Below are 17,050 nucleotides of genomic sequence, written 5' to 3' on the forward strand. Positions count from 1 at the left end.
GCTACTCAGCTTAGCTTAATAAAGACCACAAGCCTCAGAAAATCTGGGGAAAACCTAGATTGGGGCCTAGTGCTGCAGACCTCTAGGACTAATCAGGAAAAAGTGAAAAAGAGCCAGGAGAAGGACAGTAGAAATGGCACAACCTTGCATATGAATGATCTAGTTCCACCAGTTACAAGCCTCCACAGACGCCATTCAGAAGCCTCTCATGAGACTCATCACCAGCCTTGTGCTGAGCCACTGGGAAGGTATTCCTTCATCCTAGTGTCAATTGCCACTGGGTCCAGATTTGGGGGAAGGTGGGAGGGTGGTTTTTCCTCTGGATTTACCTGGGCAAATGGCCAGTGCTAGCCTTTTGCCTGGTCATGACCAACTTTTGTTGGTAACCTTATGTTTCTAAAAGAGTTAGCCAGTACAATTAATCATGTAAGTTTTTGTTCTTCTTTCTAGTAGTGCTGCATAGCTGATGAGCAGGAATGGGATAGAAAAAGTGGGTGGATGGGTTTGATATTGGCTGGAAGCACAATTTGAAAGGGAAACCACACAGTGTCATGGTTGGTAGCATGGGTTTTGGAGTTTTATAGAGAGAGATAACTTGAGCAAGTATCTTTACATTTATAAGAAAAAATGGTAGCAATAATAGCATCTACCCATTTTTAAAGATTAATGTGAGAATTAAGCAATGACTAGGCACAATACTTAGCATATAGTGTATTGGGTAGTATTTTCACCTTGTTATTAGGAGGAGAATTGAAGAAATAAGATTATTGGTAAGTCTGAAATAATAGTGTGTTTAAGATTAGAGAAGAAGAAATTAAAAAGGGGAGAAGTGTGAGTTAGAAGTGTGATGAGGGTGAAAACTGGCCGTCTTTGACAATAGAAAACTGGAAAGATGAGCTCATGCCCAACAAGGGAGAGTACAAAGTTTTAAGATTTTAGACATAGAGTGTTTTCAGGTAATAAAACCCAGTCTTTGACAATACAGCAATTGCTAATGCAAAGTAGACACAAATCAGTAAGTATTTATGAAACTTTTATTGTGTGCTAGGAATGAGGATGTAAAATTTGAACAAAACAGCCTTGCATTAGAAGTAAATAAACTAGCTATTGGTTATTTACCTGAATGTTTACCATGATGCCAACAGAATTTGCAGTGACAAATACTTTCAGGTCTTATTATAGCAAAGCCTGAACACACTGATTTGTTTGCATTAGTTTAAAGCATTTCTATAAATAGCTCTGTAAAATAGGTGTGTCTCCCAATGAGAATTAAATAATTAGTAACATTAATTTAGAATTTAAAAGATAGCTGTCCTAAATCCATTTTACTTAACTACTCATAATTTGCCTCCTCTTCCGCTTTTAGCCACTATTGTACAACTTAGATGATTAACCTAGTTCTTTTCTATTTTGGAGGAGTGGTTTGCTGGGCGAATTTGTGTCCTTGCATTTCTGAGCATCCCACAAAAGGAGCACATCCCAGGGAGCAGTGCAGAGGGGACAAAAATATGCAGCTCAAGATACAGCCATGATGAATGTTCCTTGTGCCTGGTTTTCCAATTGATATTTGTAGGTTTTGAAGTCTTGGAAGCACAATTTGTTTCAAAAGCACAATGTTGATCAGACGTCTGTTTAGAAATTGATAAACCAGCCGGGCACTGGTGGCTCACGGCTGTACTCCTAGCTACTTGGGAGGCTGAGATCTGAGGATTGAGGTTCAAAGCCAGCCCAGCCTGGAAAGTCTGTGAGACGCTTATCTCCAGATAACCACCAGAAAACCAGAAGTGGCTCTATGGCTCAAAGTGGTAGACCACTAGCCTTTAGCTGAAGAGCTCAGGGACACAACGTCCAGGCCCCAAGTTCACGTCCCACAACTGACAAAAAAAATGCATATACCATAATCAAGCAGTAATAAAGTAAAATTTATACTTGCCTCCTTTATGTTAATCATAGTTAGGATCCCTCCATGTGGTTATGGACTAGATGTATACTTACCATGCACACTTGCGTTATTTGTGTTGTGACCAAAGTCAGTTGAGGTTACAGTGTGCTCACGGCCCTGAGAAACCCCCAGCGTGAGAGTTTGCTACTCTACTTTATTGCCAGGTCTACTCTTCTCAGTACTCCACTTCATTGCATGGGCATCCTCTACTCTTCTCAGTACTCCACTTCATTGCATGGGCATCCTCTACTCTTCTCAGTACTCCACTTCATTGCACAGCCTTCTCAGTGCTTCCTTTGTCCAGGTGGTAATTCCCTTCCAGGCATTTCATCACACTTTCCTCTAATGTGCATTAAGTAGACTACAGGCACTTCACCTTTCCTGCTATATGTATATTTTTTACTATCATTATTATGAAGAAGACCCCACAATCCAGTATCAAATGGCCTGCCTCACTTGAGTGGACTGCTACTGTGTGTCTGGCTCCTTATACTCATGAAATTTTTTTTTTTTTTTTTTGGCCAGTCCTGGGCCTTGGACTCAGGGCCTGAGCACTGTCCCTGGCTTCTTCACGCTCAAGGCTAGCACTCTGCCACCTGAGCCACAGCGCCCCTTCTGGCCGTTTTCCATATATGTGGTGCTGGGGAATAGAACCGAGAGCTTCATGTGTAGGAGGCAAGCACTCTTGCCACTAGGCCATATTCCCAGCCCACTCATGAAATTTTTTAAAAGTGATAATTTTATAGCCCCTCCTTCCTTCCTCTGATACTGTCTAGAGCTCAAGCTCATTTTAAAAGGCAGGAAAAGTATTGAAAACAGATTGTAGGTTTATTTGAAACTGAAAGGAGCAGTGAACAAAGTGATGATGAAAGGGACTTCTTTTACAAGCAGGGCTCCTGGAGCCAGGTGTCCACAGTGTCTCTCTGGTTCTGCCATATATAGGGTCCCTTGCCCCCTTCCCCTTTAGGGTGTGCTGGTGGTCTAATTGGTCCAGGGGGTGGGCATGTGTTGCAAAGAGTGTTGTGATTGGTTCTCTCATCTCACGCATGCTTTTTGTTGAGTCATTCCCTCTTTGCCCAGGATCCTTGCGTCTTGTTAAGTCATTCTCTTCATGTTGCAGCCAGACTGGTTGCCATCTTCTACCTAGTTGGGGAGGCCTAACTGCCCTTCTCTCCTCCCTTCCCTTTTTCTTTAATTAAAAAAAAATCTTTAAGCAGTTGTAAAGAAGGGTTACCATTCAGCAAGTGAGTTTGTAAGTACTCATTTGTTGACTGTCCATGTACTGCAGATCCCTAGACCAGCAGCCTCAACTATCACTTAGGCACTTGTAAGAAACCAGTCTCTCACACCTTAGCCTCTCTCAGACCTTTCCAGTGTATCTGGGATTGGCTCCGTTTAAAAAGAGCTCTGAGTGATTCTGATTAACATGTGACAGTTACATTTCCTTGATGTCACGGACAGTGTATTTCTGTGAAGCTTAATGCATAGGCTGAAAACATGAAGTTGCCTTTGCTGTATGTCATTTTCTAATGTTGCTATTTCATATGCTTCAACTAGTAGTTGCTTTGTTTCTTCAATGCTTTTTGTTGAGACACTGATATTCTTTGTCACGAGTATCTGTCCTATTATGCTGCAGTTGATTAAAGATTTCCCTGAATACTACCATTTGTGCCCTAGGAGGAGGTGGGGAGAAGGAGGAAAAGGAGGAGGAGGAGCTGTTTGTTCCTAACTGAAAACCACCAGTGGGCCTAGTTGTTTTCCCTTCTAATAATGCCACCGCATTTACCCAGAGCATAGCCATTTTTCTTTCTCTTTCTAGGCAAGAGAATGGCCTGATAGTAACTGATTATACTATTGTTGTAAGGCAAACTCAGAGAAACCACATTTTGAAGGATCCAATCTTGGAATCTTTTTCAGAATGCTAGCAGCCTGCAGACAGCTAACAAAGGCTGTTACAAAGGCCTGCAGCCCACAAATACCCTTAACACTGTTAGGAAACAGGTCAGAGAGGAAAGACAGAACAAAAACAAGACCAACAAACCAATTCAGCTACAATGGAGAGCTGAAGTGGGATGCCATGGTGACTGGAGATAAGCCAGGAGAACAGGACACAGTATACAAACATGGAGACCTGTGGCACCTGAGCTGAGCTGCGCCTAAAGGGAGGGTCAGGTCAGGGGGCAGGAAGCTCCCAGTCTCAGGCACTGGACTGACAGGTTCAGTAACCTATAGGCCAAGTGCTCACCCCAATCTCCAGGGATTCAGGCACACCCATCACCTGGGGGTAAGACTCCCCTTCCTCCACCATGAAGGCCAGATGCCAGATTCTACAATTCACCATGTGGCCAAGAAGGCACTGGCCAGACCTGACCTCCTCACTTTAGTATTGTAGTTTTGGTGTCTGTGAAGTCGCATGGACTTTCTTGCCCAGGCTGGCTTCCATCATCAAATCTCAGTCTTCTGAGTAGCTAAGATTACAGGTATGAGCCACCAGCACCTGACAGTATTTTTCTTTTAACTTAGAGAAAACTTTTCCTTTGATTTTCTTCTTTAGACTACTTATATAACTGTATTGGTCCTTTTCCTACCTTATATATTGCTTTCTTACAAATTGAAGCACTTTCAAATCCTTTAAATCTTTTATGTTTTAAAATTTCTTTTTATTTCTTTTGAGGCATCTGTTGTATTCATTGCCCTTTCTAGTTTAGTCATTTTCTAATTTTCTACTGAATTATCACCTCATGTTTAAGTTTTCATGCTTAAAGTTAGTTACTGGTTTTGTGTATGTCTGTCTTCCATAGTTATAAAAAATATTGGTCTGCTCTTATATTTTCCTTAAAAATAAGTATATGTGGAATTGGATCATGATCTTTAAACCCTAGAAGGAGGCATGTTCCAGGACAACTTTCTATTTATAGAGACCCTTCTTGGTTGTTTCTGTAGTGTTCAAAATAGGATGCCTTCCCCTCTGAAGTTCCTTGGTTCTGTTCTCCCACGCTTTGACTTGGGCCGTGTTTTTGGTTTTATTCTTATGCTAGATTCCCTTGCTGTAGTTCAGATTCAGTTTCCCAGAGCTTTTTTCCTCCATGTGAGACTTTGTTCTGGAAGTTTTGAGAGTTGGTACTCGTTGAACCCATCAACTGTGGGAGGATACAAAACTATGTGTAGTTTTGGCTATTCCCCATCCATGCATTTATTTATAGTTTGTGTGGGAAATCTTAGCAGTCCCAGTGTAGATGTTGTATGCGTATCTTTAATTCTTGTTTAACTCTCATTTCTCTGATTTTATGGAAGATTCAAGAAATTTCAAATATCTTATGTTCACTGCTGCCATTGATCTAGGTGCCCTTTGTTCTTTTGTATTGATACACTTTTCTTTTGAACAAACTTTTAAGGTATTGTTGATGTGCAGTGAACTTCATGTTTTTTAAAATTTTTAAAAAATTATTTCTTTATTGTCAAAGTGATGAACGTGTTTTAAAGATGCACAGCTTGTTGGCTTTTGAACTAAGCTTGTATATACATATGCGTGCATGTATGTCTACGCGTGTGTGCATTTATGTATATGTATATACGTGTGCATATATGTGTATATATGTTTGTGTGTTTAGTTTTTGTCTCCTGTGTGTATACACACAGACATATCCATATATGTGCCTTGGAAACCTTCACCATGATTCATGATCATAGACTGAAGTTTCCTCATGTCCCTTCCATAATTCAGCCTTCATTCTCCTTTCCTCATTGCTAAGCAACAAGTTGGCCACTATCTGCCACTATAGTTCAGTTCATAATTTTTGTAATTTTACACAAATGAGCCCTATGCTAGTGTATATTCTCTTGCTCTCGTTTCTGATTCTTGAATTTCAGGACCTTCTTGTGCTTGCTGGTCAGGAGCAATGCCTCCTGCTCCTTTTTTTTTTTCTTTTTGCCAGTCCTGGGCCTTGGACTCAGGGCCTGAGCACTGTTCCTGGCTTCTTTTTGCTCAAGGATAGCACTCTGCCACTTGAGCCACAGTGCCACTTCTGGCTGTTTTCTATATATGTAGTGCTGGGGAATCAAACCCTGGGCTTCATGTATTCAAGGCAAGCATTCTTGCCACTAGGCCATATTCCCAGCCCCCCTCCTGCCCTTTTTGATCTAAGTTACTTTTCAGGTAGGAGCTGTATTTTTTGTGGGTCTGGCTTCAAATCATGATCCTTCTACCTATATTCTTTATGCATATCTGGGTTTATAGGTGTATGTTACCACATCCAAATTATTTCTTGACCTTGAGAGGTTCACTAATTTCCCCCCCTCCTGAGGCTGGCTTCAAGCTGTGATCCTTTTGAGTTTTTTTTTTTTTTTATCTTTTTTTTTTTCTTCTTTATTGTCAAAATGAAGTACAGAGGGGTTACAGTTTCTTTCTTTTTTTCTTTCTGGCCAGTCCTGGGCCTTGGACTCTGGGCCTGAGCACTGTCCCTGGCTTCTTTTTGCTCAAGGCTAGCACTCTACCACTTGAGCCACAGTGCCACGTCTGGCCCTTTTCTGTATATGTGGTGCTGGGGAATTGAACCCAGGGATTCATGTATACGAGGCAAGCACTCTTGCCACTAGGCCATATCCCCAGCCCCGGGGCTACAGTTTCATATGTAAGGCAAGTATATTACTTATCCAACTTGTTACCTCCTCCCCAGTTCCCTCACCCCCCATAAGTTGTACAGTTGGGTTGGTTTACACCAATTGTTTTTTTCTTTATTGTCAAAGTGAATTACAGAGGGGTTACAGTTTCATATGTAAGGTAGTGAGTACATTTCTTGTTCAAATTGTTACCTCCTCTCTCCTTTTTCCCCTTTTCCCTTTTCCCCCATGAATTGTACAGTTGGTTTACACTAAATGGTTTTGTTAATATTATTTTTGGAATAGTTTGTCTTTTTATCCTTTGTATCTCAATTTTGGTATTCCCTTTCCTTTCCCTAGTTCTAATACACATATATACAGTATCCAGGGTACTAAGAGGAGATACAGTGATAGCAGTGGTGTGTGTGTGTGTGTGTGTGTGTATGTGTGTGTGTGGGTAAAACCACACAAGAGAAAATAAAAGGGTATGGTTTCACATGGCATGTTGAAAATAATTACAACAATGTTATAACACTTGTTTCCATAATGTGGAGTTCATTTCACTTAGCATCATCTTATGTGTTCATAAGGGCATAGCTATTGGGCTATTGTGATCTTCTGCTGTGACTTGCCTAAACATGTACTAATTATTCCCTATGAGGGAAACCATAGAGTCCTTGTTTCTTTGGGTCTGGCTCATTTCACTTAGTATAATTTTTTCCAAGTCCTTCCATTTCCTTACCAATGGGGCAATGTCATTCTTTCTGAGAGAGGGATAGAATTCCACTGTGTGTATGTATCACATTTTCCTGATCCACTTGTCTATTGAGGGGCATCTGGGTTGGTTCCATATTTTAGCAATGACAAATTGTGCTTCAATGAACATACTTGTGCTGGTAGCTTTAGTGTGGTCTTGCTTGTAATCTTTTGGGAAGATGTCCAAAAGTGGGGCTACTGGGTTGTAGGGGAGCTCTATGTTTATCCTTTTGAGGAACCTCCATACCACTTTCCAGAGTGGTTGGACAAGTTTACATTCCCACCAACAATGTAGTAGGGTTCCTTTTGGCCACATCCCCTCCAGCATTTGTTATTGTTAGCTTTCCTGATAATGGACATTCTTACTGGGGTGAGGTGGAATCTCAATGTTGTTTTGATTTGCATTTCTTTCCTTCTGAGTTTTATTTCCCAAGTAATATAACTTCTTTCACTCATCCTACTTGCTTTGAAATATGTCTGTGCTTTTGAGTGTATCACTGGTTCATTTTTAAAAATTGCTACTGATATTCCATTGTACGCATATATCACAATTTAATTTACTTGCTAATAAACATTTGTGTTCAGGTGTTTGGGTGAACATGTTTTTATTTTCCTTGTGTAAATGAGACTGGATATCTGGGCCATTTGATAAGTCTATGTGTAGCCATTTAGTACATTGTCAAAGTTTTCTGAGGTGGTTTGTATTACTGTCTACCAATAGTATTTGAGTTCCAGCTCTTCCTTTCCCCACAAACATTGTATGTTCAATTCTTAATTTAATCATCCTAATGGCTGTGAAACAACATCTTATTTGGCTGGGTTTGAATTCATCTAATTATTGGCTTTATTAACTTTTTGACCTTTTTAAAATTCAGCATAATTTTTTAAGATGTATTCAGGTTGTTACATGCATCACTGCTCTGTGCTGTGGATGTTTAACCATTCACTGATGAAAGGATATATTATATATATGTGTGTATCTCTCTCTCTCTCTCTCTAGTGTGTGTGTGTGTGTGTGTGTGTGTGTGTGTGTGTGTGTGTTATTAGAGCTATTGAATTGTTTCCCCAGAGTGGCTGTACTGGTTTCCATTCTTCCTTCCAGAAGTGGATTCGTGGTCCTGTTTCTTTGTATTTCACATTGTTATTACTTGTAGCTATTCTGAAAAGGGTACTGTAATAGCTCATTGTGGTGTTATGTTGTCTTTGCCTAATGGATCATTTTACTGAGCACTTTTTACTATTTTACTATTTTTACTATTTTACTGATTTTCAGTCTATAGCATCCTTGCCAAAGATGCAAGCCTATCTTTTTGTGTCTCTTGCTCATTTTATAGTCATATCATGTATTTTATTACTCACTGGGGTGAAGGGCCTCTGGATTGAAACCAAGGCCTTGCATATGCTGAGCAAGCACTTTATTGCTGAGCAAGCACTTTATCACTTAGCTACACTTCCAGCCTTATTACTGTTCATTTATAAGAGCTCTTTATATAGTAGATGCTAGTCCTTTGTCAATCATGTAGTTTGAAACTATTTTCTCTCAGCCTGTGAGTATTTTCAGTCTTTTCCAGGATATTTTATGGTACAAATGGTTTAAACTTTGATAAGGTTTAATTTATAGATTGTATCAGAATTGAACAACTCTTTCTCTAGCTCTAGAAAATTTTCTCCTGCTTTTTTTTCTAAAACTTTAAAAACATTTTACATTCAAGTCATCTCCTCTCCTTCTCTCTTCTTCCCTTCCCTCCAAAAAGCCGGAAGTAGAACTGTGGTAGAGTGCTAGCCCAGGCTGGTCTTGAACTTGTGATCCTGTTGCCTCATCCTTCTAATTGATTACTGATCTGAACTAAACATACAACTACCTTATGATCCAGTGATAATCACTCTTGAGGCATTTATCCAAAGGATTACAAGTCAGGACACTGTCAAGATACTTGTATACCATGTTTATTGCTGGACTATTCACCAATACCCAAGTTATGGAAACAACCCAGATATTCTACACTTGATGAGTGGATCAAAAATGCATCTGTCTATCTATCTAATTTATCTGTATCTCACTATCAAATGGAATTTTATTCATCTGTCAGGCACAATATTAAGTCATTTTCAGGGAAAAAGACCTGGAAAAATTAAGTTAAGTGAAGTAAATCAGGTTCAGAGAGACAAAGGACACATTTACTCTCATGTGCAAGTTAGATTAAAATTATAAACATATATGAAAACATATACATATAAACAAATAAATTACTAAAGCATGACATGCACATTGGAGAATCCCAATGGTATAACTCCTTTGAGCAACTTACTTATAGTTTAGCAAAATGAATACCAGGAAGCTGAAACAAGTTTTGTCAAAGTAGGAAAGTAAGGTCAAGGTGAGGAAGGAATAGGTGAATGGAGAAAGGAAGTGTGGGCAGATGTAGTAATAATATTCCATGTACATATGTGAAAATAGATCCCAGTAATGAGAGGAACAGTGGATGGGGCTGGGGGAAATGAAGAGAGAATGACAGAAAGGGTGACTGTGATCAATGTGCATTGTATTCATAAACTGATATATTGAATTGAAGCTAAGGATTACTTACAATTTTTTTTTTTAAAGAATAGGTGGAAGTTTCTGTGAGGTCATTTAATAGCATCCTTTTTGGTACACATTTTGAGTTACTTAGGTTATATTTCAAGAACAATTTTTGGTAGTTCATTATAGAAGTGGATTTTCAGAAGAATTGATAATTTTTCAAGTGTTTTGTTAAAGTATTTAGGCCATCCGATTACACAGATTTTATTTCGGTAACACCTTAGAGAATATATGTCAGAGAGGCATTATATATATGCCCTACTGATTTGTAGAGTATTGAGTGTATTTTTATGAAATTTCTGGCAACTCATGAAGCCAATCTAATATAATACGAAATTTCACTGTACTAATAAAGAACTTGTATGATTTGTCTAGTTGATTTTATTGCTATTCCTGTTGTCATTGCCTATTATTTTACCATAATAAAAGTTTACCATTTATCTGTAAAGTGTAGCAAAGTGACAGATCACAGGGGAAAATGAGGTAGAAATTATAAGTCTTTAAAAATAGTCTCAATGGGCTGGGGATATAGCCTAGTGGCAAGAGTGCCTGCCTCATATACACGAGGCCCTAGGTTCGATTCCCCAGCACCACATATACAGAAAACGGCCAGAAGCGGCGCTGTGGCTCAAGTGGCAGAGTGCTAGCCTTGAGCGGGAAGAAGCCAGGGACAGTGCTCAGGCCCTGAGTCCAAGGCCCAGGACTGGCCAAAAAAAAAAAAAAAAAAATAGTCTCAAGACTTTAAGATTGAGACATGCACATAAAGACTCATGTTAGCACAACCATAATTAATATCTTCTTGTATTTGTTTTAAAATTTATTCAATAAAATTTTATTCCTAGTTTTATTTTTATATCCCAGTGATAGGTCAAAAATTTATCAGGAAGTCATGAAAAGATGTTGTTTTGAAATTAATCCATTCTTTTTATAATCATAAACCAAGAATTCTGCCTATGGTTACAAATTTAAAATCTGTATTTTCTTTGCAAGTGCTGGTCAAGATATCCAAGGAACCAGTGTGATTGCAAATCTTCCAGTTTTGATGCGACAGAATCCCACTGAGACACTTCGGAGAGTCTTGCCAAAAGTCAGAGTAAGTTGGTATTAAATGGTTTCCCATTTCTTTCCAGTAGTATGTTGTCATTGTTGGAGAAAATTTGGAGCTTTGATGGCTAATCTTTCATGTCTAATAATTGATTTGGGGCAGAATTACTATATACATCTTGAGTTATGACAAATATTTAGAGAAATTAGTTGTAAAGATTTTTGTAGCTATTTTCTTAGTAGAGATGTTTTTAAACTACTAGTTCATCTTAATTATTCTTAAAAATCCAGAGAATATTACTTGATGTTCTGTTGACTAACATTCCTATGAATCCAATAATCTGTATTTATACCACACTAATAGTATACTTTAACTGATTCTCTTTATAAAGGTCCTATAGTGACTTCTGAAAAATCACAAATAAAGGTTTAAGTATACCCACCACAATTTTAGTTTCATATTTATTTTATAGCTTCCTAAATTATTCCAGAATTACTTTCCCTGTTTTCAATGTTTTATCTATTACCACATTCTCTCTTAACATTATTCTACTTAACATTGTTGATCAATAATATGTCATGTTAAATGTTTACTAATTCATATTATTTATTTGCACTTTTATGCATTGCTCACTCCATAAGAACTCAAACAAAACAGACACCTGTCTCTGTGTCCTCCAGGAGCTTATGTACTAATAGGGGTGAAGGAGGTTACATATTAATAGAGGTGGTACTTGCTAATAGTATTTACTAATTTTAGTAACTTTGCCTTGGCTTTCCATTTGGTAGTGTTGTTTCTGTCAACTTTTAATTATTTATACATGTGTTTAAGTACTGTAATTATTAATATGTCATTGAGTTATACTTTTGGGCTTATATAATATGCTTTTAGCTGTTATGATTTAGATTAGGCATACTATGACATTTTTTATAAGATGCTTACATTTCTGTGCAGGCAGTGTTCATTCTTAGTAGCTCCAGTGGTGATGATATTTATTTTGGCATTGCATGTGATTTAAGCCTTTTATATCTTACCTTTCCCAGAATTATGCCATAGTTTCAAAGAGAATAAGCCTACACAGACCAGCATTATTTTCACATTCAATTTCAACAATATTAGCTTACCTAAGCTTGTTAGTGTGACATCAAAGTGTCAGATTAACAGCAGTAGAAAGGAGCAGGTGTGTAGGTCTTTTTGGCTGTGGAGTTAATATAAGTAAGCATATTAAATTCAAGTGTTGTATATTGAATGTCAAAGTTGGGTAAAACCAAAATTAAAAAATGAAAGATAATAGTGATTGTCAAGAGAACTCTAATGTATCATTCTTTTTCTTACTTGTACTGGGACTGAACTCAGAGCCTCTTGCTTCACTTACTGGCTCAAGGCTGAAGCTCTACCACTTGAGCTAAGTTTCTACTTGGCTTTTTGCTGGTTAGAGATAAGCATCTGACAGACTTTTCTGTGCAGGGAGGCTTTGAATTGTGATCCTCAGATCCCGGCCTCCTGATTAGCTAGGATTATAGGCGTGAGCCACCAGCACCTGGCTAAGATAAGATAGAATGGAGAGGAACAGAGAGAGGCAGGTGTGGTCAGGATCTAGTCGGGCAGGTTAGGATGTGAGTTGAGAAGTTAGAGAAATGGTCAGCGATGGAACATGCAAGCCTTGGTTTTTATTCTGAGGAGAGAGGAAAGTTCTTCTCTGAAGACTAGCATAGGTTAGTGACTTACTCCCACCTATGTTTTATGGAGATCATTTTGGTTAGTGTGTGGAGAGTGGGCTGGAGTGGCACAGTTAGGACTTCTGTATCAGTCCTTCTGACAGTCGATGGCAGCCTGGATTAAGGTGATTAAGGAGAGTGATGGGCATTTCTCAGGTACAGCTGTTGAGGCACAGCGAATGGAACTCTGTATGGATTGGATTTGCCTCTGATTTCTGACTTGAGAACCCCATGTTTGCGCTTGTTTTTAGTATCTTTGCTGATGGTCTGTTGTATCCCTGGGTGAAATCATTTGAATACTTACAAAAACTGGTCATCTGCAAATGATTTACTTTGAAAGGATTTAGAGATATGAACTGTAAATATATCATCTACCAAGAAATTATTTCCAGTGGCTCATACTTCTCCTCATACTTGTAAGCGTTTTGGAGAGTTCACCCCACCCCCACACCTGTCATCCTATCACCCTAGAGATCCAGAGATGAAGTGATGTCAGAGATTCTGCTGACTTTACACATTACACATTTGACCACAGCTGGGTCTGTTTTATTGCATTTGTATTTCATAATTACTACAAGATACTAACTGTAGATGACTTTTTTTTTTTTTTTTGGCCAGTCCTGGGCCTTGGACTCAGGGCCTGAGCACTGTCCCTGGCTTCTTTTTGCTCAAGGCTAGCACTCTACCACTTGAGCCACAGCGCCACTTCTGGCCATTTTCTATATATGTTGTGCTGGGGTATCGAACCCAGGGCTTCATGTAAGCTTCATGAAGAGTGCTTCGAGGCAAGCACTCTTGCCACTAGGCCATATTCCCAGCCCTGTAGATGACTTTTAAAAAATAGGTGACTCCTTTTGCTGTTTTAGAGATGAAAGAATTTAAGATAAAAATCAAAATGGCAGACACAGAATGAGGATTAGAATTGAACAAATTCTATTTTATTTACATTATGTCCTTATGTACAAAGTGGACATTGACTGGTTGTACAATTAGATCATTCACCTCAAGGTTAAATTTAAGAATTTGGAAAGGAGCTCTTTTTGTGTGTGTGAGCAGTACTGGGTTTGAACTCAGGGCCTGATACTTGCTATTCAAGGACACTTAAACCATGTCTCCAGCCCCAGAAAGGAAATGTTTTGATCTACGATTTAAATTGTCTAAAATATAGTAATCATAATTCATATTATATGAGTTAACCCTAGGACACTTTTGAAAAAGATTTTTTTCCTGGGGTCCTTTTTTAGTCAAGTTTTCTTTCTTCACAATATATTAAATTGAAATATTAGATGTAGAGTTTAATATTTGGTTTGAACTTCTAATATGTAGATGTAAAAGAATTTGATTGGCAAGATATATTTCTAAGATAACATAGTGTTTTAAATTTAAAATGGTAATATTAATTACACCAGTAGCATAGGTGACCCCTTTATGGCCTTATATTGCAGTACAGAAAAAAGTTTCTACCTGTGGAGCTATTAAACCCAATTCATTGTTTCCCTTACTCAAAATATATGCCATAAAATTATATGGAGAAAATGTATAATGCCAGGCACACATAATAAAACGGTTGTAAATATTTATTGAGGTCTTACATGTGTCAGACAATACTCTTATCAACCAATTTTATACATTATTATGTCTGAGTCCTGACAGTGGCTCTCTAACAGACATTCCTAGAGGAGGAGACAACTTAAATAACTTGACAGGTCATCAGTCTAGCAAGTGATATAATTAGGCTCTACCAAGAATCCTGATTCCTGAGTAGTTTCCTCTGAACTCGTATTCAACTCCTTCACTATCTGTTCATGACTACAGCAGATCTCCAATGTATAATTTTATTTCTCAAACATTAGTCATTTGGTCTAGTTATTACAACAGCTGCACTCTGGACCAACTGCTTCTGTGTTGTCTCTTGGAGCATCTTTTAAAGTATTAGTTATAATTTAGCTGCATGCATGAAAATTATTCAAGTGGTAAGATAGGCAGAATAATGTTTTCTTCCCAGTCCTACTCCCACAGGCTTTGGTCCCTATAAATTACAAATATTACCTCATTTGGATCTTTTCAGAATGTGGTTAACTTTAGTGTCAGGTGATAAGGAGATTATCTTGGACTATATGGGTGGGACTTAAGTACTATCAGGTTTGCCCCTATAAAAAGATGTTGGATCCAAGACCTGCACAGATACAAAGCTGAGTTTATTGTCAGTGGGTGAGAGGAAGAAACAACCTTGCTGAAGACCTTCCCCTCTTCAGGATGAAATGCTATAGGATAGGGCCACTGAAAAAGGCTTGGTGGTCTTGCTTAAGGTGAAGTTGAATCAAGATAACCAAGATTTCCTTACTTCCACCCTTAGCCCTAGCATGTAGTAATGAGCAACAGTCCATTAGGGAGGTATGAATGTGGAAAGACCTTTCCTTGGAAGCTGAGTAGAGCAGGAACTGAAGAAAATCCTCTGACCTTTTTCAGGCTGCACAAAGTAATAGTTGCCCACTGGTGGAAGAATTTTAAACCTGTTTTCCCCTAAAGATTACCATACCAACAAAGAAACTCAAACTCAGCCAAATGACTGAGTTAGGCTTATTAAGCTCACTCTACAGCCATCCTCACAAAGAATACATGTCTTTTACAGAGCATAGCATTACATCCATCTTCATTGAACATCTAGCATTCAATAAACATTTTCTAGATAAATGTTTTGCATAAAGAAAGACAGATAAAATATCGGGACACAGGAAGTGTTGGATAATTTAAAATAACTGATTAATAAGTTAAAGGTCTGATGGGAGAATTGAAATGCACAGCCTAGGTCATTTAGGCTGAGAGCTGTCCTATAACCTAGGCAAATGGAAATTCTAGAAATAAGAAGGACAATAGTAGAGATAAAGCATTTATTTAATGGGTTATTAAAAGTTTGGACACATATGGGAGGATCGGTGGTCATGAAAAGAGAAATTATCTAAACCAAAACACAAAACTGAGTAGAAAAAGAGAAAATCCAGTGGTTTTGAGATAGTATAAAGTGATGGTTGTAATATCACTAGCAGAAAAAGTAAAATGGCACATGACTTCCAAGCTAACAGAAGATGGAAAAAGTTGAATGAAAGAACTTGAATCAAAAAGGAAATAATGAAAGAAAAATAACACAGAGTAGTGGTAAAAAAGAAAGGTTGAGCTGGGCACTGGCTGCTCATGCCTATAGTCCTAGCTACTCAAAGGAGACTAAGATTTGAGGATTGAGGTTTTGTTTGTTGTTGTTTTTTGCCAGTCCTGGGGCTTGAACTCAGGGCCTGAGCACTGTCCCTGGCTTCTTTTTGCTCGAGGCTAGCACTCTGCCACTTGAGCCACAGTGCCACTTCCGGCTTTTTCTATGTATGTGGTGCTGAGGAATTGAACTCATGGCTTCATGTATACGAGTTGAGCACTTTTACCACTAGGCCATATTCCCAGCCTCAGGATTGAGGTTTTGAAGCTAGCCTGGGCAGGAAAGTCTGTGAGACTCTTATCTCTGACTAATCACCAGAGAAATGGAAGTGGTGCTGTGACTCAAAGTGGTACAGCACTAACCTTGAGTGAAAAAGCACAGGACAGTGTTTAGGCTCTGAGTTCAAGCCTTATGACCAACAAAAAAGCAGGAAAAAAAAAGGAAAAGTTGATATAGTATTGTGGGTTTGTATTTGCAATAATGGTTGGTTACTCTTTTTTTTTTTTTGGTCTAATTTTCTCTGTAGGAAAATATCCATATGGATGCCTTTAACTGTCATCTGCGTGATCTCACTTAGAGACCTTTCCAAAGTATTGGAACTGTGTATCTAGTTTTCTACTTGTCATCTCTACTTACATGTCTCAAAGGGATCTCAGAGTTGACAGGTACAAAACTGAGTTCATAGGTACTTCCCCAACCCCCAAGCTTGCTTCAGTGTCATATCCTGATATACACTGCAAGCCAAGCCATGGTTGGGGGGCCACCTTTGATACCATTAATTCTTTTATTATTTATTCATTTATATAATATTGTTTGTTTTTTGTCTTAAGTATTTTTGAATCCACCTATTTCTCACTAACCACACTACCTCCATTCTAATCTTAAGTTGTTGTGAAGGTTGGTCAGGTAAATATAGCAGCCTTCTCAGGTATCCTAATCTGCTTTGCTTCCATCCTATCCTCCTTCCATTATTGTTCAGTTCCAACTTCATAGTTAGCATAGTATCGCTCAGGATTTAAAACTACAATTCATGACTTCTCTTGTTTAATGCATCTGAGGCTGTGCATAATTGGAACTGTGTATCTCACTCAGCAAACCCTCTCCCTACACTCCCTGGCACCATGCTTGCTTGATCTTCCAGTTCTCTGTCTGTGGGCCTCTCCTACTCAGTTCTAGGAATATTCTCTTTCTTCTGCTTCTTGCT

General features: G+C 38.5%; 1 protein-coding gene across 3 annotated transcripts in view; it reads left to right on the forward strand.

Moving 5' to 3' along the window:
* Ppp4r4 (protein phosphatase 4 regulatory subunit 4) overlaps positions 1-17,050 on the forward strand; it is a 74,392-nt gene that overhangs the window by 16,701 nt on the left and 40,641 nt on the right. For all 3 annotated transcript variants that reach the window (XR_007213221.1, XM_048362548.1, XM_048362549.1), the window contains exon 3: positions 10,869-10,971. Coding sequence is in view for 2 of the 3 variants with exons in the window: in XM_048362548.1 (XP_048218505.1) it covers positions 10,869-10,971 (103 nt within the window). In the remaining variant the exon portion in view is untranslated. The remainder of the gene's footprint in view (positions 1-10,868; positions 10,972-17,050) is intronic.

The sequence above is a fragment of the Perognathus longimembris genome, chromosome 14 (assembly GCF_023159225.1).
Source record: "Perognathus longimembris pacificus isolate PPM17 chromosome 14, ASM2315922v1, whole genome shotgun sequence".
Classification (NCBI taxonomy): domain Eukaryota; kingdom Metazoa; phylum Chordata; class Mammalia; order Rodentia; family Heteromyidae; genus Perognathus; species Perognathus longimembris.